The sequence below is a fragment of the Antedon mediterranea genome, chromosome 1 (assembly GCF_964355755.1).
Source record: "Antedon mediterranea chromosome 1, ecAntMedi1.1, whole genome shotgun sequence".
Classification (NCBI taxonomy): Eukaryota; Metazoa; Echinodermata; class Crinoidea; order Comatulida; family Antedonidae; genus Antedon; species Antedon mediterranea.
In genome coordinates, this window is record NC_092670.1 from 21,070,215 (window position 1) to 21,091,664 (window position 21,450).

Sequence of the window (21,450 nt, forward strand, 5' to 3'; positions counted from 1 at the left end):
TTTTTTTAATGATTACAGTATTTAAAACATATAATTATTTCTCTAATTACATTAGTGAAAATAATGATTAGTAAATCTAAATTTAAAAGTTTCAAATTATTACCGGCTTTTCAAATACATTGACCTTTATTTATGGACTATACCATTACAAATTTTAATTCGGTGTTCTCTCCTCCTCCCTTTGAGTAAAATGAACGATTCGCTAATTTGCATATTTATACTTTAAAAAAGTATGGTAAACAGTTATTGCTGTACTTCTAAAGAGTAAAACACAGGTAACATATTGATAATTCAATGTTTTACTTTTATAATTTTATTCATTTTCAAAAATACAAGTATTGCATGTGGTTATCTACAGTTTATATTAGGTACATGTGTATTTTGGGATAGAAATCTGGATATAGAGTAGGATTGTCTGAACAAAAGAATGTGAATGAAATGGAAATAGTCCTAATCTATTCAAATTAAATATATGTATCTATCTCTAAAAACCTCCACACCAGTTTTAATAAATCAGATACCAAAATATATTAAATCATTATATTTAATTATTATATGTCTAAAGATTCATCATCATCATCTACCTTTATTGTGTATAACCTCATGAGAAAATTATTTAAATTCATTCATAATCATATGATATTTTTCTCTTACAAATGTAACAATTTAAAATATAAAGCATTTTTTTGGTAAGATGCTAGAAGACAAGAATCATTGAATTGATAAAACCTATAATAGAAACTTTAATTGATTATCAATTAATTAGAAATAATGTTAATTAGTTGTCATTCTATATTTAGAATAACATTTATACCTCTTTATGTTATAAATAAATGTTTTTAATTTGTACCATTAATATATCGTTGTATCATATCATCAATTAACAATAACAATAAGAAAACAACAATTATTTACCCATCCTATAAACCATAAGCACCAAATTGCCAATAGAAAATCGATTAAACACTAATTACCAACAAAATCAAGGTGATATAGACAATTTATATTGCTTTATTTATCATTATCAATGCACAACAAAACAATACATAATATATTAATATATTGCAATAAAATAAACATATATACACATAATTCTCCACAATTATCCTAATAAAATAGATTTTTATATATTTATTTATTACTATTTATATATTTGTTTGCTCATTTAGTTTTGCTCTAGTGGTTTTTCAGCAGGAATTTGATTTGACTGTTCAGTGACTAGGTTTTCCATGCAAGCAGATGGAAGCTGTGCCTCTACTACCCTGTATCCCTCTGGAGATGATGGCGGCCTAGGAGATTTGGATGACCTTCCACTGAGCGGTCGTGGGTGGTTCTGCTTGGCTGATGGTGAGCGACTGGCTTGTCGCGCAGATACTGGTCGGGTTGAGCGACTTGACTTGGCACTCTAAAACAAATTTAAAAACTTATTTTATTGAAAACGTAAATTACTGAGCCTGCTCTATTCCAAGTTTGAACAATGGCATCTGGATTTCACAAAGTTTCTGCCAATTAAAAGTAATACAACTAGGTAAAAGTTCAAGAATCATGTTTTAAGATACATGGTTACAAGGAAAACACAGTAAATAGTCAGTGGCGTAACATCATCTATGAGCACTCACGGCTATATCGAGGGGCCCTGGAACTTATGGGGGGGGGGGGGGCCAGAGGAAAAAACTGGCATTAAAATATGACGAAAAGGGCTAAAAATGGAGGGCCACTTAAAGCTAAACCAGGGGCATCAGGTCCCTACGTTACGCCACTGTAAATAGTATTCTGATGACATTTATGTGATAAATGATTATGACCACAAACTCTTACCTTAGGGGTAGCAAGGTCTGGTAATCGGTCCGTGTCTTGTCGACCTTTGTAAATATGACCATCTTGTCCCTGAATTTCATGTTCAACTCTGTAGACAAATATTTATTTTGATGAAAAAGATTCCAACTTCAAAATATATAAACAAATTATTAGCAATGGTTGTTAAAATTATTTATATTGAGTTAAAAAATGACTTACTTGACAGCAGGTACAAATTCTTGAATTACTTGAACTCCTTGACTGAGAAATAAAAGACAACATTTACTTTGAGAAGATAAAGCATACGAGGCATATAATGTGTGTGATTGCGTTTTGTTTGAACCTTAGTTAATATTATGGCTCCTCCCACTCAGGCTTGACTTCTGGAGGTTGTCACCTTCTTTTGCTTTCAATTTTTAATTATACAGAAATATATCAAAATAGAAATTTTGACATTCTTGATTAAAGTAATGATTCGTACATTACATATTTATTTTTTAAACCTTATTATTACGTTTTATTGTTATTATTGATTATGTTTCCATCTCTTCTGCAATTGAAGGAAATAAATGTTTATTTTGATTTGATTTGTTTGTTTGCTTGTTTGTTCATTTTTATACTGGGTGACCTCTTCAGTCAAAGACTGATCTCCCAGAGGACCCAGTTGGTGATCAGTGGCTGTGATGTACTAATACATCGGGGTAACCCCCTACTCGTCTCGAAAGATGTACTAGGTTCTTTAAAGTGCAAACGAGCTAGTTGTGTACACTGGACCTACGGTTTATAGTCCTAGTCCGAGAAGGCTCGTTCTACCACCAGAACCATGGAGTGAGTGAGCCTCGAACCCTTGCCGATGTTATGGCTACGTAATTACGGTTCCACTGTCTTAACCGCTCGGCCACTCACTCATTTGAAGTATGTATGTGTGTGCATGTTCATCAAGTTTACTGAGCTTTAATGTACTGGCAGTTTAAACAAGACAGAATAAACTTACTTAAGATGTGGTATTCTGTTTGTCCGTCTGTGAGGGTAAGTCAATGTGTGGGTACCACCACAACTTCTTGATGCTGCAAAGTACGCAGGAACGTCTTGGTAATTTGTACTACAAATATAAAGAAAAGTTAAGTTAAGCAGAATCAACAATTTCAATTGTACATCAAGGAAAAAAGATGAAAAATACATTATAGTATAATTTATTTCACCTTATAAATTATATGATGTGAGCAAAATAACATTTTGTTGATAATGGATAAAGTTGTCCAGTTTTCACAAGAAAAGGGAACAACCACCTCTGTTCAAGCCACTTGGTTGTCAAAGGCCCCTGTGAAAATGTGGTCAGGTTGAAATCTTACCATCCGTACTGGTGGCGGATGTTTAGGTGTGAAAAGTGACTCATAAAAAAGTTGCTGATGTGCTTTTGGTACTTGTTCATGATAAATAAACAACTTTTAATTGTATATCCTGGTGAGTGTAGGTTTTACTAACGCCAAAACCCAAGTATCACTCCCCTATAACTTCATAACTACTGTACATGCACAACACAGAAAAAGTAGAAACAGGATATTTATCGGATGACAGTCAAAAAGATGCACACAAAGGTGATATGTGCCAATGAAAAAAAGTAGAAACCGGATGGTAAGAAATAAAATAGTGTATTATGGTGATCGGGAGGGTACATCTTTATTGAGTGTAGATTTAGTGAGGGAAAACCAAGCGCATGAACATCTTACCTCCATTTACTTCAGATAAAATAGAATGAAAATAAGAAAGAAAAAATTAAATAAATAAATGAAATAATTTGTAACATGTAGTAAAAATGTTTAATGATATCAATAACTGATATTATGTAAATGTTGATACCACATACAATGTTATGTTACAAACGATGTGTTACTATCATTAGAAAATGTGCTAAATATTTGGGTTTAATAGAAAAAATTAGGATAGTTTTTCATGGTGTTAACTGTTATGTATAGAAACATAAAGATAATTAAGGTCTTTTTTATATTTATGGTAATTATTAAGGTTAATATTCACAGCATACAAAACAATTTTGTATATTTTTATATCTTATTATGTATTTCTTAAAAATTGTATTTCGTATGTTATTAATATTATGAATAAAGCTCTGTCTACACTATCAAACTATATGTGACAACAAAATGAGAAGTGCCCGTATATGGACATGATGATGTCGTATCACTACCAAATTTAAGCATATCACTACCATATTTGAACTAGTTTGATAGTGTAGACAGAGCTTAAGAACAAATATTATTATTTTAAACTGGAATCCATTAACTAACAGCATGAAAATTAAATTGTTATTGACACATTCAAAAGTTTACAAAGTTCCAAAATATTGTTGAAATATAATGAAGTAAATAAAAACAATATCTTTATTCCATGATTGTGAGATGTGCATATTAAAAACTCAGAATGGCAAGCTTCACAGCATATGTGGAAGTAAAAACCAATGTCAGCTACTACCTGGTCTCCTGAGCTTTCACTTTTAAAAATTCTGCCATTTGTTTTGTGTGTTTTAGTTTCATTACTTCACCAGGAATGGTGTTTGTGGATTGTTCCATTGGGAACAAAGGGTGGTCTCCAGACGTTGACAGAGGGGGTAGATTTCTTTGATGAAAGTAGGATAATAGGATAAAGAAATTTATAATAATTAAATTTACTGATCGTTGCTTAGTAAGTCATTAAAAAGTATTTAAAATGACAAAAAAGATACACTAGTTTCTTGCTGTTTGGTTTGTATGTTTTTTAAAGAGAATACGTGAATGTAAATATATATTTATGTGTTGGTTTCTGCAAAAAAAATATTACACTTAAAATTAAACATAACTACCCCCTGAAAACAACCACTGGATCCCTTTACAACTTGATGTAGACATGTGTGTAAATAATGTTTTGAATATGTGTATAGTATATTTATGTATGTTCATATACTGTACATTTTAGTAAACTAAACACAGTATATTAACAATAAAAAATAAAGTAGTATTATAGTTAAGATGCTTGCTTAAAAATTACAAGTTTCTGGTTGTAATCCTGCTTCATATAACTAAAAACCTATACTAAAAAACCCTGTTTTTGTGTATCTTTAACAATACCTGTAGATTGAGCATATTAACACTAACTCTGTCTTTCTAGCCTAACCTGATAAAAGACTGTGGAGTGCCTAATCCACCAATTCTGCTAGTACTTGTATAGCCTCCTCCTTCCTGACTAAAATGAACTAAATATGCTAACAAGTCCTGCTTTCGTTGCTTAGCAACCTGTTGTGTAAACAGCGACCTCTGATAGTGCTGTACATTCTTGCCTGGCTTTGTACTACAATAAATAAGTTTGCATTTGTAAAGCAAAGTACACTAAGTTTATTCTCATTTAAAAACAATCAATATAATAAACCAAAAAGTTCAATAAATTACCACTTACTTTTTTTGAGCTGCTCTAATTTGCTCAAGTTCAAAGGTTGTATATGGACGGCCTGACCGGTTACCGGGAAGTGCTTTTGACTCTGGTAAAGATGCGATAGGTCTGAAAGGAAAGTATATAAGTTTTAATGGAGAGACAGCCAAGCCATGTCTTGCCGTTTGGACCACAAAATGGAGAATTGTTGTTCATCTTACCCATGTGTTGCTATGTCAAGAGGTCGGTCACATGATATACAATTGAATTTCTGCATTAAAGGTCTACAAAAAAAAAGAATGAAAGAGATTATATACACAAAAATGACATGAAAATACACAAAATAATTAAGTTAGTTAAAATGTTAAAAATTGATGGTGAATAATAGTCATACTTTCTAAAACCAGCTGCTTCTTCTCCTATAAGGTCCGACTCCTTAGGAACCATTTTAGCGCTTGCTACTTTAATTCGTTTGTCCAAGTATGTTTTCAATGGGTCAAGCTCCATACGGTCAAGTTTGTTATCTATGTCCACTTTCATCTCACTGACTGCATCTTCCCAAGCATTTTGCTGAAGAAAAATAGGGAGAAGCCTTTTAATAATAGTCTGTGACTGAATAAATCTTGGAATAGTCCAAAATTGAAGAAACATGAAGAGAAACTTGATTGAGAGATCAAGACTTTTAACGTCACTTACGTGTCCAGATATCTTGTGCATAACCTCTTGTAAGTTCTTTGACAGTTCATCAACAGTGCCCTCAAACTGCGCTCGACTTATTTTGTTGTCTAAAGCCCTTTTGTCTGCTTTCTATGGGTAAATAAAAACAACATTCATAATGTCACACATGGCATAGCTAATATAATTTCTGGATAATTAGTCTCATTTAGATTGATACTACATGAATCAGAAGAGATACTTTCACTTACCACATCTATTTCCATAATAACATGTTCTTTGTCAGCCTTAAATTCTTGCAGACGATCAATGTATGTGTATAATGCCTGCGGTAAAACAAAATAAAGTTTTAATACTTTTATAAATAACTATTATTCTTTGAAATCAAAATTGTTAAAGTAAGATAAAGAATGAACAAGAGAGAATTGTTCTACCAACCTCATGAGGAAGAGACTTCAAAACTACCAATTTGTGGACAAATTTCTAATTTATTACCTCAATGTTTAACTCAAACAAATAAGCTATCTAAATTTAAGGAAAAAATCAGGTTTCAGAAACTTACATCAATATGTTTCTGTTTAGCAGTGTGTTCATCTACCAGATGTATCAGTGTACTGTTTAACTTCTCAACTTCTGCTTGCAGTTGTAATAAAACACCTTGCATGTTTGTAATAGATTCACTATCCTGTAAAAAGAGGAATACAAATAGAAAAAAAAGAAAAGAACACATCTCCACCAAAGCTAAGCTTTCATTTTCACCTACAGACTAAGAAGGTTTGATTTTTTACTACTTGATTAAAATAATATAATTTACTAGAATCTCTTACTCTAAAACTACTTCCAACTATTCTAAATTATCTTAGGTATCTTCCACAATTTAAAGCCTAAATGAAACATATCCCTAACAACCACCCTATCCCTCATTATTCAACTATGCTATCCTTCCTTCCTTTCTGGCCTACCATAAGCTCTCCTACTGGTGTGACTACAGGGCTAATTTCTGATGTTATTCCTTCTAATGAGTTAAGTTGCTTTCTAATACTGGCTATACTCTTGCTGATAGGCCTCAGCTGACTAGTGAACTCTGACGAGATCATCTGGATCTTGTTGTCAAGGAGTTGAAGGATGTCATCTTTAAATCCAAGCTGTTGTAGATGCTGGAACTACCCATCAGAACATAAAATGTCATCAATAATTATCATCAAAAGGCATATCATAAGTACTGGTTTTTTAATGCGAGATGATACAAACGCATTTTTTTCATATTACAGTATAACTGCTGTAGATTAGACCTATAGATTTCTGATATTATGCTGTACTGTAATGAATTAGAAATTTAAGGTAAACATTTAGCTTACTTAGCATAAAAATTAGTTTTTACAATAAAGTGGTTGATTATTTGCTCATGAATTAAAACTAAAACAGACATAGATTATTAGGGCCTTTTATACTAATTCATCCAATCATTCTTTGTCCAAATGAATCTTAAATCTCATATTATTAAGTGATTATCACATATTGTAATTCATAAATTTTCTAGCCTAAGGTAGTTTGTGGTTTTATCTAATTACCCTAGCATCCATTTCAGCCGATAGTTGCTCCTTCGTTTCGTTAACTATTGCCAGGATTTCCTCTATAGCCTGACTAGAATCACTAGAATCTTTCATTTTGGAGTGAAGATCTTGTACAGAAGCCTGCATTTATGTGTCACAAAGTATAATTAGAGGTACTGTACAATAATTAGAAAATGCAGTTTCCCTCAAAATAAAGACCACTTATCTATGCCCTAGACAGACAAACAACCCTGACTATTGTTTTTCAAACCCTACTCCCAAAAGTGTTTTATTTTGGAGGGAAACTTTACAAGATTAAATAATATGATGAAATACTTCTATTGGTATCCACAGCACAGTCAAGTGTACTGCAGTTACATTAGTGTATTACGGTTTTTACAGTACTGCAGTAACTGTTGAAAAAGACGATAAAATGAGCAGACAGTTACTAATAGCGTATCAGACGAAACTGATACTTTTAATCCAAACATCTGGTTAATGATCAATTACTGCTGTTATTGAATCTATTTGTGTATTGGAGAAGAAATGATTAAGTAATTTGAAGATGTAATTCATCTCTTTTATGTTTACAAAAGAATATAATGTAAAGAAACCCATATCATCTAAATTTCATGAACACATTGTCTGCTGGAATATAAAAGTTTCAAGTTTTAGAGCATTTTTTTTGTAACCTAAATAAGCGTATGGTAACAAGAATGAATGTCATCTGAACCATGATTCACCTTGCACTCTTAAGCTCTGTTAACACTATCAAACTAGTTTGAAAAAAAAAAATGTGCCCAAATATGGTAGTGATATGATGTCATCATGTCCATATATGTTAGTGAAATGCCCAAATATGGTATGATATATACATAATCATGTCCATATTATGGGCACATCACATTTTCTGTCACATAAAGTTTGATAGTGTAGACTGAGATATATGCTTTGATGAAGTTTCATATTCAAAAGTTTAATTATGACAACCACTTTTACCTTTACTTGGTTCTTTGAAATTGCTTCCAATCGTTCTTTGAGAGAAGCAAGCTGATTGGCTAAGTCTTCGGGGACGCCTTGTCTATTTGATAACATTTCTTCAATTACCGAAAGATCAGCTTTATTCGGCATGGTTTCCTGAGTAAAAATGAAACAAAAAATACTAGTTAAGATTACTTTAGTAAAAAACTTACACTTAATTGTTATCACGTTCTTACTTATGCATGATAATGTGATTATTTCAATTTCTTTACCTCTAAATTTTTCACCCTGTTGTCCAATTGGTCATGATCGCCACGCAGTTCACCAATATTTTTTAGAATTTCTTGAATTTCACGAGATGGATGTGCAGAATGGACTGAGCTTGCTGTTCCAGGCCTTGATGTCGGGATTGGGGAGGGAGAGATGCTTTGAGGTTCTGGGGTCTGGAAGATAAATCAGTTTATTCATTAAACAGAAGACTATAAAATAGAACATTATTAAAATGTGATTGTGCATGAATATCTATACAAATACAATTTAAACATTACTTCTTTTAAAGCCATATGGAGTTATCATAATATGATAAGTTTGAATTGCAGTTTGTATTTGTATATAATATTATATATATATTTGTAGATAGTATTAGGTATAAAATAGGAAGGGAAAGTTACAGTAAATATGCATTTATTATACAAAATAAATATATTCTTTTAAATTAAAATGTTTTACCATTATATGTTTATCAAAGAAAGGTTACTTTTCAGGTTTGAATGAGGATAGGGGTTGTATTGTTTGTTTTCTGTAAATTATTATGTATCATGTTTTATATTCCATTATCATATAAATTGAGTGCCACTGATATAAATGGTTTATGTCAATATATATTATTAGTATACGTTAAGCATGCAAACGCTAAGCAGATGGTATTTCATTAATTATTATTGCTGTAAGCAAAGTATGAAAAGAGAATGATATTCAATAAAAAAGAATGAAAATAAACAAATAGATAAAATAGTGTTAAAATATAGCTGACAATATGAAAATTGCTGATTGTCTCATTAAGGGAAACATTTCCATGGTTACCAACAATACTGCTGTGCTAAATTTAACTAAAATGAAGTAGAAGAAGCAAATTAATGTGAAGACCTTGACGGTAATAAGCAATTATTATGATCTATTACCAGAGACTTTTAAATGTAAAATTTATAGAAAGAGTCAAATTAAAGTACACAGGTTAGGTTAAGGGTCCTTTATTTCTCAATAGCATCTGCTCTGCTAGTTGCGTCATTACCAGCTCATATCCTTTTTGGATAGTGGACCAAACTATTACCAAAAACTAACAAAACAACAGTACTGCACACCATGCAGCATTGTACTGTATATACTGTATGAACCATGTCAAACTGCCAACATTTTTCACATTACATTATTAATATTACTGTACAACATAACAAAGAACACACAATACCAGAGTTAGAAAGTGAGCAAGCAGGAAGAGGGGTGGGATAGGAAGACATTTATTTCAGTGTGCTAAAACTGCATACTTGAACACAACATATACACTGCACATACAAAAGCTCTGCTAATTTTTCAGGCATTTTTTAAAAAACATTTTACCTTTGTCTGAACATGGACATCATTTGTAGACATAGTTTGAAATGTAGTTGACTGGAAATCAAATTTGTTTATCAAAAGAATTGATTAAAATATCTAGCTTTCAGACTATTCCATTATGATAACTAAAACTTTCAAAGATTCCATTCCATGAGAAAAAAAATGGATTTTACGTATTGTATACGTATAAATACAGTATCAGAATAGTAGACGATAGATCACTGCAAAGAAGTTAAGCACACAGTGTTCTATGGTAGGAGTTTGAACATACCTCACGAACCGGAACTGTCTGTGACGTGTTGTCATAGACTGAGACAGGCTCAGTGTGAATTCCCTTCAGAGCATCCTCCATTGCAGGCCATGTTACAATGGTTGATGGGTCCGGCCATACATTCAACTTGTTATTAAAGTCATTCTGTGAATTAAGATGTTAGCAGATAAATCTTAATTAATCAAGAATCATAATATTAATAGAGTTAGGTAGCCAAGTGGTTAGGACACTTGACTGTCATACAGAGAGACTCCCAGTTTACTCAGATGTAAATAAGTACTTGGTTGAAAATACTAGGTAGGATAAGGTGGTATGGAAAGGAACTGGCCACCCTACCACATAAAGCCGAGTCTTAGTAAAATGAGCTCCCAACAGCTCATTACCCTACGTTAAAAAATAAAAATTGGACTTACCTTTATCTTTTTTACTATTAATGCTTATTTTAGAAAATATGGAGATTATACTGACATTTCATTACTAGTGTTTATCTTGCCTGGTATATATTTTATGGACATTTCTACAGCAATATTACAGTATGTAACCTACTGTGTATTAAATATTTCAAATCTCACCTTCTCATTTGAAATGATTTTTAAACTTACCAAAAGGGATTGTAATTCTTGTATCTTGTCATTTGACGACGAAGATTCCTCTAATTTTCGTATTCTTTCATCAGCGCTATTACATTTATCTTCAACCTTAAAAAAAATCAAAATTTTTAAATTCAATGTGGTTAATTTCATTGAGAAAAAGGATCCATTTAAAGTAATTTGAACTCAAATATACTGAATCGGCGAATTTGATTTAATCAAATACAAACCTTCATAATCATTATTATCAATCACATTATTTTTAGATTAAACAGATTACTATAATTAATTGGCTTTAATTACTTAGGAAACGCACAATTAATTTAGTTTCTCATTATATTCCAGTACGCACCGTGATACAATGGGTCGCCATCTCAAATTAATCAGTATTGTGATAGCTACTGTAAAAACCCACATTTTAATCAATTGATTTAATAAAAAAAAACTAAAGTACCTCTTTGATCAAGGATTTATAGTTATCTAACTCTGATTTCCAATCTGAAGTTTGACTTTTAAGGTCATTGAACTCTGACATCATATGTTCCATCATGCTCATAAGCTGTAAGAATAGAAAAGAATGATTACATGGTAAGTACAGTAAAAAAGGTACAGTATGTGACGACTTAATTTCTTGAGAAATAAAAATTATATATATATATATACTGTTATATATCCAATCTGCAGACAGTACTGTTTCGATCTTATTAGATCTCGTCAGTGCAGCTCAGGTGTCGAAATGAAATGTACCGCAGAACTGGCACAATATATAGGCTGAGCCAGGTATATGGGACATGGTACACTGATTATGAACACAAAGAGATATATATACAGGGTATATATGAAAATACTAGGTAGGAAGGTGACATTGACAATGACAAAGTAGTCCTCGTTGGTGATTTTAATTCTGATCCAAAGAAAAAATTTGGTAACGAATTGATTGATTTTTGCACTGAGTATAACTTGGTTATATCTGATTTGGAATACTTTGGTCATTACTCAGATACGTTTACTTATTTTAGTGATGCTCACAGTACCACAAGTTGGTTAGACCATGTTGTGAGCACTCATACTGTAGTTCCCATTCTCTGTTGTGTAATTTTATAGTTAATTATGATTGTACATGTGTTCTGATCACTTTCCTATTTCGTTTGACTATTTAGGGATTGATATTTGTGACGATTGTAATGACAAGGGTGAAAATATGCATGAATCCTCAAAAATTACCAAAGTTAACTGGAATAATGTTAAGAGGGAGGATATAAACAATTTTAATGAGATAACTGAATCCTTACCTAGTAACCTTACTCTCAATTGCGATGGTTTACTTTGTAATGATTCCTCATGTAAAGATGAATGCCATTGCAATGATATTAGTGATTTATATGACAATATTATTGAGTGTCTGAAAGTCAGTTTCGAGTGGTGTTTTAAGTCGACTAAAAATCAAAAAGTCAATGTTGTCCCTGGGTGAACGAGTAGCTGGATTTCATAAACATGCCCGGGAAGCATTTTTGAAGTGGCGTGGGTTGGGTAAACCCAGATATGGCCACATCTATGAACACATGAAAATCACTAGATCTAATTTCAAAAATGCCCTCAGAAAGTGTAAATCCAACGAAGAAATGCTAAGGGCGGACTCGATGGCCAAGTCTTTTGACGATAAGGACTATAATAGTTTCTGGGGTAAGGTTAAGAAATCCAGCTACGCCAATTCCCAGTCTAACATTATTGGTAGTGCTAAAGGGGAAAATGAAATTTGTGACCTATGGCGTCAACATTTCTCCGATTTATTTAATTGTATTGACTCATCTGAGCATAAGACTTTTGTTAAGGAAACTCTTGAAAACTGTACAGACGGTGAAATTGATGTTTCACCCCATAATATTAAGCTATTAATTGACAAATTGCCCAATGCTAAAGCAGCGGGATATGATGGTCTATGCAATGAGCATTTCAAATTCGCTTCTGAGCGACTTAGTATTATTTTAAGTGTATGTTTTAAGGCTATGTTTGTTCACGGGTTTGTTCCAAGTAATCTCACAAAAGTCACGCTTGTGCCGGTAATTAAATCTAAATCAGGGAATATCACTGATAAAGGGAATTATCGGCCAATAGCTTTGGCATGTGTAGCTTCTAAACTTCTAGAGTCTGTAATGATAAAACATTGTGGTAATTCACTGGACTTCCATGACAACCAGTTTGCCTTCAAATCTGGTCACTCAACCGAATTGTGTATATTTGCTCTTAAACAGATTATCGAGCATTACAACAATCATGGTAGCCCAGTTTATTGCTGTTTCTTGGACGCTAGCAAAGCCTTTGATAAAATGAACCACTGGACACTTTTCAAGACCCTAATTGACAGGGGTACCCCTTCACCTGTAGTTAAGATTCTGAGGTCATGGTATAGGAATCAGGAATTTGTTGTCAGGTGGGGAAGTTCCGTTTCCGATTCTTTCACTGTTCGTAATGGGCTTCGCCAGGGAGGCGTTATGTCCCCTCTACTTTATAATGTGTACACTGATCCGTTAACTGTTGAACTGACTAAGTCAAAAGAAGGTTGTGAAATTAACAGTCTCAAACTGAATTGCCTAAGCTTTGCCGATGACTTGGTCCTTTTGGCTCCGTCAGTGACTGGCTTACAAAGCCTAATTGGACTCTGTGAAGGTTTTGCTAGTGACCATGATATTACTTTTAATGAAACCAAATACAAATGCTTGCTATTTTGCCCGAAAGTCCGCAACCTCAAAGGTGTTCCACATATTACCTTAAATTGGGCACCTCTAATCATTGATAATTCAATAACCTATATTGGTCATGTGATCAGTAATAACCTGAGTGATGAAAGTGACATCAAACGTCAATATCGATCTATTTGCATTAGGGCCAACTCTCTAAATAGAAAGTTTGGAAAATGTTCTACTAAGACTAAATGTTATCTATTTAAGAGTTACTGTGTCAGCATGTACTGGTTCAATCTTATGGTGTAGATATAATAAGAGCACTCTGAGATCACTGAAAGTATGTTATAACAATGCCTTACGTTTGCTGCTGAAGCAGCCTAGACATTGTAGTGCAAGCATGATGTTTGTCTTAAATGACGTCCCATCCTTTGATGAGTTTATTAGAAAATCTGTTTTTAGTTTTTAAAATCGTGTGAACGCAAGTAGTAAAATTCCTTGATCATGGCCATTAATCGCCACGTTCTTAATGTGTCAAGAATGCACATACAATGGAAAGCTTTGTTGCATTGACTTTATATATTTACATATCTTTGTTTTTGTTCTATGAGCTGTTAGATTAAGATTTTTTTTTTCTCTCTCCTTTGCTATGGATATAATATTATGTCACCATGATATTCCGAAATAAAAAGATAAATGAAATGAATGAAAATAATATAATAAACTGATGAAGGGCTATTGTGCCCGAAACTCTGCTAATTTTTCTGGCTGTGTTACTTTATCATTTTGATTTAGCTTTTTGCTCATTTTATACCGGATACCCACAGCATTGTCATTTTGTTCAGTACTTTGCCTTTGGATTTATAATACAATAAACATGTAAATTCGTAAAAATCATGTACACAGTACAGTAGGCCTACTATACTCATTTATTATTCTAAAAAGAAATCCATTGGAAAAAAGTATAGGTTCCCTGTGTGAAAAGTAATTAATTCGTAGGCCTATGTGTAATGAGGCATAAAAACCAACAGAATTGTAGTAAACAATTTCTTGCAACCATAGCAATCGTATGGCCAAAGGATTGCAATTTACAATAAAGTAGTGTGAAATGCGTGTTTGTATAATACTATTATTATTTCCATATTTTTTGCTTTATTGATCATACCACAAGAATAAGCAAAATGCCTTTGAAAGAAAAAATCATTAAATTTATTAAACTGTACACAGGTTTAAGCTCATTTTACTCAAGAGTGATTAATAATTGCATTTTAACAACAACAAAAAACAACCAAACATGAATATGGAAAGCAAAAGAGACATAAATTTTACATCCTAAATTTGAAAGATCCCATTCTTAGGTTTCAAATTGAAAGATCAGTGTCCGCGTGAGACAATTAGCATTAAAGCTCTCTTATTTGTAAAGCAAATAAGTCTTGAGTACCATTTTAAAAGCAAGACACAAAATCAATTAGAATCCCCTTCAAGACTTTGCTTTACTAATGTATATACAATCAATAATTACGTTAAAAAACATTTCAAAATACTATGCTAAACAGGATGTTTGCTGGTTTGTGTGTGGGATACACGGTCATCTTAGGTTGTTATGGCATTATACCCACAACTCTGTTAAGCTCTGTCTACACTATCAAACTAGTTTGACAAAAAAGTGTGATGTGCCCAATACAAATATGGTAATGGTATGACATCATCATGTCCAATCCATACAGTATGGGCACATCAACCTTTGTACATATTGATCAACCAAATTATGGAAAAACTTCCAAATGACACAAAAACAAACTTTCAACTTTTAAAAATTCAATCCAAAATATTACAGATAATGTAATAGAGAGGTTTCGTAATCTTACGAATACGATAACGAAAACGAATACGTCACGCACACGTATTCGTTTTCGTAAGCCATAAAAAAATCTGTTTCGCATGGCAACGAAATATTGAGGCGCGTCCAAAATATGACTGCGGTAAATTTGGGCGAAGCGCAGATTGCTTGGTGCTTGGCTGCCTAGGCCTAGTGTAACATCAAAGCGAGTGAAGACTTTAAAAAACTGCTATTTATCAAAATTGACCTGGCATTTTAGTAAATTACTTTAGTAAATTACTTTCAATAAATCTATAATTATATTATAATCATGAATCATTCCTAATTCAAATGCAAAATGTGCAAAATAGATCAAAAACTATACTTGTTTTGTAGTTACGAATATGACTGGTGATATTCGTCAACACGAATACGCTTTACGAATATGAAATGGGGATCAGCTCAAAAGTTTCACAAATGTATGACGTACCGTTTTTGTTATCGTATTCGTAAGGTTGCGAAACCTCCCTATTATTAATATATTTTACCTTGAATTACCTTTTTGTAAATGTGTGTATAATGTAAATGATTGTATTAGTTGTTAATTACTTTTCTTATATTGTTAATGTTCTCTACTGGACCACTTTGGAAATCAATGATTTAGCACTGAAAGTGTCATTCAGAATAAAATAAAAATCACTTTTTTTTTCACATAACATTTGATAGTGTAGACAGAGCTTAGCATATACAAATATTCTACTTTCAAATTGTTAATAAAAAAATTACAGTATATAACTTTCTTAACTGACTGTTTCTTTTATTAACAATCAACCATACAGTAGACAAATAATAGGGGCAGATCCTCCAGAAATTACTGTAGAAAACACAGTAAGTGAGGGTATTTTATTTAAATATACAAAACTGCAGCAATTAAGGTCCACCTCAATTCAGAATTTAAAGCCTAACTCACCAAACATTTGATCTCAAATAATTTATATTGTTTATTCAATGCAGCTTATTATTAATTATTGTATTTCATATACCGGTAACTTGTTTTGTTTTTAATTAATTTGTACTACTGTACTTAGTTTTGTTTTGTTTTTTTGTATTTTATAATAATAAGTAAGAGCAGTTTCTGTTTGGGCTCGTCATGCCTATTACTTGCTCCTGGCAAGATGAAACATACTTTTAAGAACTTTTGCTGAATAAATATTATTATTAATTATTACCTCCTACTCGAAGTGTTAAGGAATATATCTCCTGTATGGTTAAAGAGCTGCTATGGTAATTTTAATCTTTTGCACACCTCATTATGAAACTAGAAATATTTGTTTAGTATACTTATAAAAATATTGTAAGCAAAACAAAAACTGTAACTAAAATACAAAAGCACAAATTTGACTTAATCTTTCAATTTCATCAATTTTACCTATCAAACAATGATTTCACTGTATAAGAAAAATAAATAAAGTACGTAACCATGGTTATTGAACCATAATAATACTTCACAAAATGTATAAAAATTCCCCCAGTGCTTTTAACAAAAGAAAATATATTTTTTATTGTTATCCACAATAAATAAAAATTCAATATCATTTGCCCTTTTTTTAATATCATTGCACTTTGTTTCATTTATTCATGCAATTTTTAAATTGTGATGATCATCAGAGTAATGATAATTAAATTATCATTATTATCAAAATTATGTTCTGTTTTGTATTCATTTGCAAGGCCGTAGCGAGAGGTTAAAACAGACGAGGCAAAGATACTTTAAATATAATTATTAATGTCAAATATGACGGGCTGTGTTGGGCATTGAGGGTGGTTTGTGAAAACTGACAATTCATGCTGGCTATGGCCCAATACTGTATTTTTTATTCATTTTCCTAATCATCATTTAAGATCCAGATTTTATTGATTCTTACAGAAATTCATACAAAAACACTCATACAAAATAATGGCGGGTATATAACAAAATAACATTAACTACAAAAATATATCAAGGAGATTTACATCTCCCTGAATTACTGACTGAAGGATCCTTTTAAAAAAAAATTTATCAAGTTATCAATTTTATTTTTTAAAAAGGGATAATAATATACAAAATATATTTGTACCTACTGTACTAGTAGAATAGTAGTTTAGGCCTAGGCATATTGAAATATGAATTATTCATTACACAGATATCCCATTACACATATAACCTTATTATAATTTAAATTAGGCCAATTACCTTTGATATTCCCTCTTCATTGGCAATTACTTTTTTCTGGAGTTGCATCAGTTGCCACATTTCAGACACCGGTTTCACACTTTCAGACGAACTTCGTGTCCTTTCCAGCAAATTTTCATTTGATGGTAATGCATTTAGAGACTCAATTTGTGTTTCTAATTTCGACAACTTGTTCTCAATTTCTTTACTTTTACTGCCAGATAAATCAACGCTATCTAAATCTGACTGAGAAAGTTCTGTTTTTAAGTCACCGAGATGTAAGTTCTCAACTATAACAATCATTAGACGACGAAGTGCATGGTAGTTTACAACTTCTGGCGTTCCCAAAGACAGATCAACAAGCTCCACCAGGCTAACTGTATTGGACGTCATTTTAAAATGAGTTTCTCTTCTTTCAAAATTATAAAATCTACATGCCTTTCAGTCAATAATGGCAAAAATAGCAGTTATTTTAGACTACCACTGGCAGGACAAACCAGTCACAGTCATAACAACACAACACAGGAAATGGTAGGCTAAGCACACAAGTAATAATCTGTACACATGTGCTAAGTTTATTGATATTCCTCCGCCAAAGTTAACTCTGTTACTAAACTAGTAAAAAAATAATCAAAATAATCGGTAAATACTTTAATTAAATGTAAGATAATATAAAACAAATACGGCAACACAAAAGTATTCAAACTATGCTTCAAATTATAATATTTATGCTTGTCATTTTGTGATCTACTTTAGAAAGCTACCATAGTAACTAAGTATGTAATTTGGCTTAGCAACGGAGCGCGTTGAAGATGTCAAGGGTTATTATTATCGGGCGATACCATTATCACGTTTTTTCCGCGCCACCAACGTTGCACAAAAGTAAAATACACCTTGAAATGAGAATCAATGAAAACTGTAGAATTATTGGCAAACGTGTTGTTCTTGTACCTTACAAAGAATCTCATGTAGATAAGTATGTATTTAAAATTAATGAAAATATAATTATACCCAATGCGAAATGTAAAGTAGGCCACTGTAGAAGTAGGTAGGCCTCTCTAGTCTAGTAGTATAGGCCTTCTCCTACTGCTAGCTAGCTATATAGAGGGAGAACTGGCAGGCCTAGGTAGGTCTCGCTGCAGAAACATGATGGAATATCCTCCCTCCTCTCCTTGGGTTGGGCGGACAGTAGCCCTGCTAGCAGTAGTATTTTGAATATTCTAGGCCTAATTCTTTTTGTACTATATTATTATTATTATTAGCATCTATGACCTAGGTTAAATAAATGTTGTGTACAATAATATAATAATTAATATTAATAAAACAATCTGTTTCAAAGGTATCATAAATGGATGACATCTCAAGAATTACAGGAGCTCACAGCTTCAGAACCCTTGACACTGGAAGAGGAATATGCTATGCAGAAGAGTTGGCATGTAGATGAAAACAGTAAGATAACCTCATTTTATTGTAGCATTCCACCCCTCCCAGTCCCAATTAATTACCTGTGCTCTTTGGGTACATTCTCTCAGAGGTAACTGTTCTCCGCTGTAGATATAATAATGTGTATTCTTTATGTAAAATAATGATTTTTTAAAATTATTTTTCAGAATGTACATTTATAGTTTTGGATAAAGAAAAATGGAAACAAACAGAAACAAAAGAAGATGGTAACATACAAATTAAATAAATCTTTTATATTTGCTATGCTACTTTATGTAACCAGAGAGTCAATCTTAGTTTTAAAAGTTCTAAGCAAGTACCCATTTATACAGCTGGGTGTTATTCACTTAATGGAAATAGGAACTTCATTTACAATGCCATTTTAATAATAAATTTCAATAATAAAATCCAATTTATATTATCACTTCAATCTTTATCTTTCAGATTGTATGTGTGGGGATGTGAACCTGTTTTTGAATGATCCAGACAATAGACAAACTGCAGAGGTTGAAATTATGATTGCTGGTAAGTGGCATTTAAGCTTGGTACCCAACATGGATATCCCTTCCAATCACAAAGCTTTGTTCGATCCTTTCCATTTACTAATTTGTTTCTTCCCAACAGAGGAAACATGCAGAGGGAAAGGTTTTGGGAAAGAAGCCTTATGGATTATGATGCAATATGGTAAGTTGGCCAGTGGCGGGTCCAGGATTTTCAAATAGGGGAGCCAGGGCCTAAAAATGGTGAAATTAAGTGCTGAGCTTAATTTGATGCATTACATTTGCGAAATTTAGGGGGGCCGGGTGAGATGGGCCCTCCCTTGGATTCACCCCTGTATTTTTACTCTTAAAGATGTATTGTTCCCCCTGAAAAAATAATTCTTAAAAAATTTTTTGTTGAATATGCCATTTTAATGTAACATAATAGTTATTCACTTTGACCAAAACTTGGATCGAACAAAAAATGTATTTACTTGAAAAAATTGTAATTTAAAGCAAAAAATGGCCAAATTGGCTGCCAGCCAGTGAGTTTTGGGTTGAATTTACCCATTTATTTTCTCAATTTATAGGTAAAAACATTATTTTTTTCATTTTTTTTCTATGGAAGTGATTAACTTTATTATTATTTACAACATAACATATTCAAAGTCTAATTTAATTAATCTTCATTATTCATGTTTTGGGGGGACAATACATCTTTAAGTTAAAGGGAGGAATGACATCATTACAAGAAGATATTGATTGGTTGTTATTGCATTTTACTGCTAGGAATGGAGAAAATAGGCTTGAAAAAGTACACAGCAAAAATTGGTATGAAAAATACAAAGAGCCTGTCAATGTTTAAAAAGTTTGGATTTAAAGAGGTAGGAACATAATGTTAAATTTGTTGCCATCTTTAACTTAAGGCAATAACATTGTTTTTTATGCAAATCGTAAATAATTTTGAAAACTATTTAGAAGAACAATAAAATCTTTCTTTAAAGGTTTCGTTTAGTGAAGTTTTCGAGGAGATTACGCTTGAATTTGGAGTTACAGAAAGTGAGAAACTTGAACTCACAAAAATACCTTTGCAGAAAATGCCAAAAGAGAAATGTAATAAAAACAAAAAAGGCATTGGATACCAGGAAGAGTTTGAAAGCCTAGGCTCATGATGAAACAAGCTGTTGAACAGTTAGTTAAAGAGAAAACAAACGCATGCCAGGACACCAGATAGTAATGATTTTACAGTAGTTCGATCTATCTCTGGCATTGGAACGAGCATTACAAGCATCCAAAAGATCTAGGATTCATTAAGTAAGAGTATGTAATAATTGTCTGTCATCTTTTTAAAAATTGTTTTTTTTCATATGCATCCAACAGCAAGTAACTCGCCAATTAGAGGATGAATAATATTATAATTTATCGTGTTTATAAACCAAGTCTTATTTGAGCCTTAGGGAGTGGAGTTATTATGCCTGGATTGAACCCTGGACTTTGGGATTGTAAGGCAAGCAAACAACACTTTCTACCAAAAAAGAAGTGTTGTGGACTTGTTCTAAAGGGAATCTTATGGCTATAAATCATTTAAATAATAATGGATAGAGATTATACTGTATATACAAAATACAAACAATATTTGTTTTAATGAAAATGTTTTTATTGAGTATGGAATAGCTGCTGTAACATGCATACACCTTAAGATTACAATGCCTAGAATTTAAAACATGCAACTGATAGATAAAATTGTCCAAATATGGGATGGTTTGATCATAGAGCTATAAAATTAGTAGCTCCATGGTTTGGTAGTCATGAGATACAACATAAGTGCATGAGTGTTGCCTTGTATTTCAAATGGGATCATTCAATAGTTTGGCTATTGCACTTTAGCATACACAACAACTTGCCTATAGTGCAT

At 32.2% G+C, this 21,450-nt stretch overlaps 2 protein-coding genes across 5 annotated transcripts; one reads left to right on the forward strand and one right to left on the reverse strand.

Annotated features, from left to right (window-relative positions):
• Positions 1-322: 322 nt before the first annotated feature.
• LOC140062095 (uncharacterized) lies at positions 323-18,198 on the reverse strand. 4 transcript variants are annotated; one of them, XM_072108145.1, is made up of 20 exons: positions 17,635-18,198; positions 11,356-11,460; positions 10,914-11,009; positions 10,312-10,455; positions 10,044-10,094; positions 8,699-8,869; positions 8,445-8,582; positions 7,464-7,586; positions 6,855-7,055; positions 6,455-6,577; positions 6,144-6,218; positions 5,914-6,024; positions 5,612-5,787; positions 5,439-5,501; positions 5,245-5,346; positions 4,966-5,139; positions 2,792-2,899; positions 2,017-2,058; positions 1,819-1,906; positions 323-1,405 (listed from the first exon to the last, which is right to left on the reverse strand). In XM_072108145.1, the coding sequence occupies exons 1-20, from the start codon at positions 18,004-18,006 to the stop codon at positions 1,166-1,168; spliced, it is 2,703 nt and encodes a 900-aa protein (XP_071964246.1). In that variant the 5' UTR covers positions 18,007-18,198; the 3' UTR covers positions 323-1,165. The 4 variants fall into 4 exon arrangements, with proteins under 4 accessions (XP_071964246.1, XP_071964253.1, XP_071964261.1 ...); XM_072108152.1 differs by lacking the exon at positions 10,044-10,094; XM_072108160.1 differs by lacking the exon at positions 4,966-5,139 and having other exon boundaries at positions 17,635-18,197.
• A 261-nt stretch (positions 18,199-18,459) lies between these two features.
• Positions 18,460-21,409, forward strand: LOC140062128 (N-acetyltransferase 9-like protein). Its single transcript, XM_072108191.1, has 7 exons — positions 18,460-18,589; positions 18,953-19,062; positions 19,224-19,283; positions 19,501-19,581; positions 19,681-19,740; positions 20,325-20,419; positions 20,540-21,409. Exons 1-7 carry the CDS (start codon positions 18,513-18,515, stop codon positions 20,705-20,707), a joined length of 651 nt encoding a protein of 216 aa, XP_071964292.1. The 5' UTR covers positions 18,460-18,512; the 3' UTR covers positions 20,708-21,409.
• Positions 21,410-21,450: the final 41 nt, after the last annotated feature.

Excerpts from the sequence above, each read along its gene's own strand:
- LOC140062095 (XM_072108145.1), bottom strand. The coding sequence starts at position 18,006 with ATGACGTCCAATACAGTTAGCCTGGTGGAGCTTGTTGATCTGTCTTTG. Across the intron at positions 8,583-8,698 it reads ACAGGGTGAAAAATTTAGAG|GAAACCATGCCGAATAAAGC; the intron begins GTAAAGAAATTG and ends ATTTTTACTCAG. Across the intron at positions 2,059-2,791 it reads AACAGAATACCACATCTTAA|TCAAGGAGTTCAAGTAATTC; the intron begins GTAAGTTTATTC and ends TTTATTTCTCAG.
- LOC140062128 (XM_072108191.1), top strand. The coding sequence starts at position 18,513 with ATGAGAATCAATGAAAACTGTAGAATTATTGGCAAACGTGTTGTTCTT. Across the intron at positions 18,590-18,952 it reads AAAGAATCTCATGTAGATAA|GTATCATAAATGGATGACAT; the intron begins GTATGTATTTAA and ends TCTGTTTCAAAG. Across the intron at positions 19,741-20,324 it reads ATGGATTATGATGCAATATG|GAATGGAGAAAATAGGCTTG; the intron begins GTAAGTTGGCCA and ends TTTTACTGCTAG.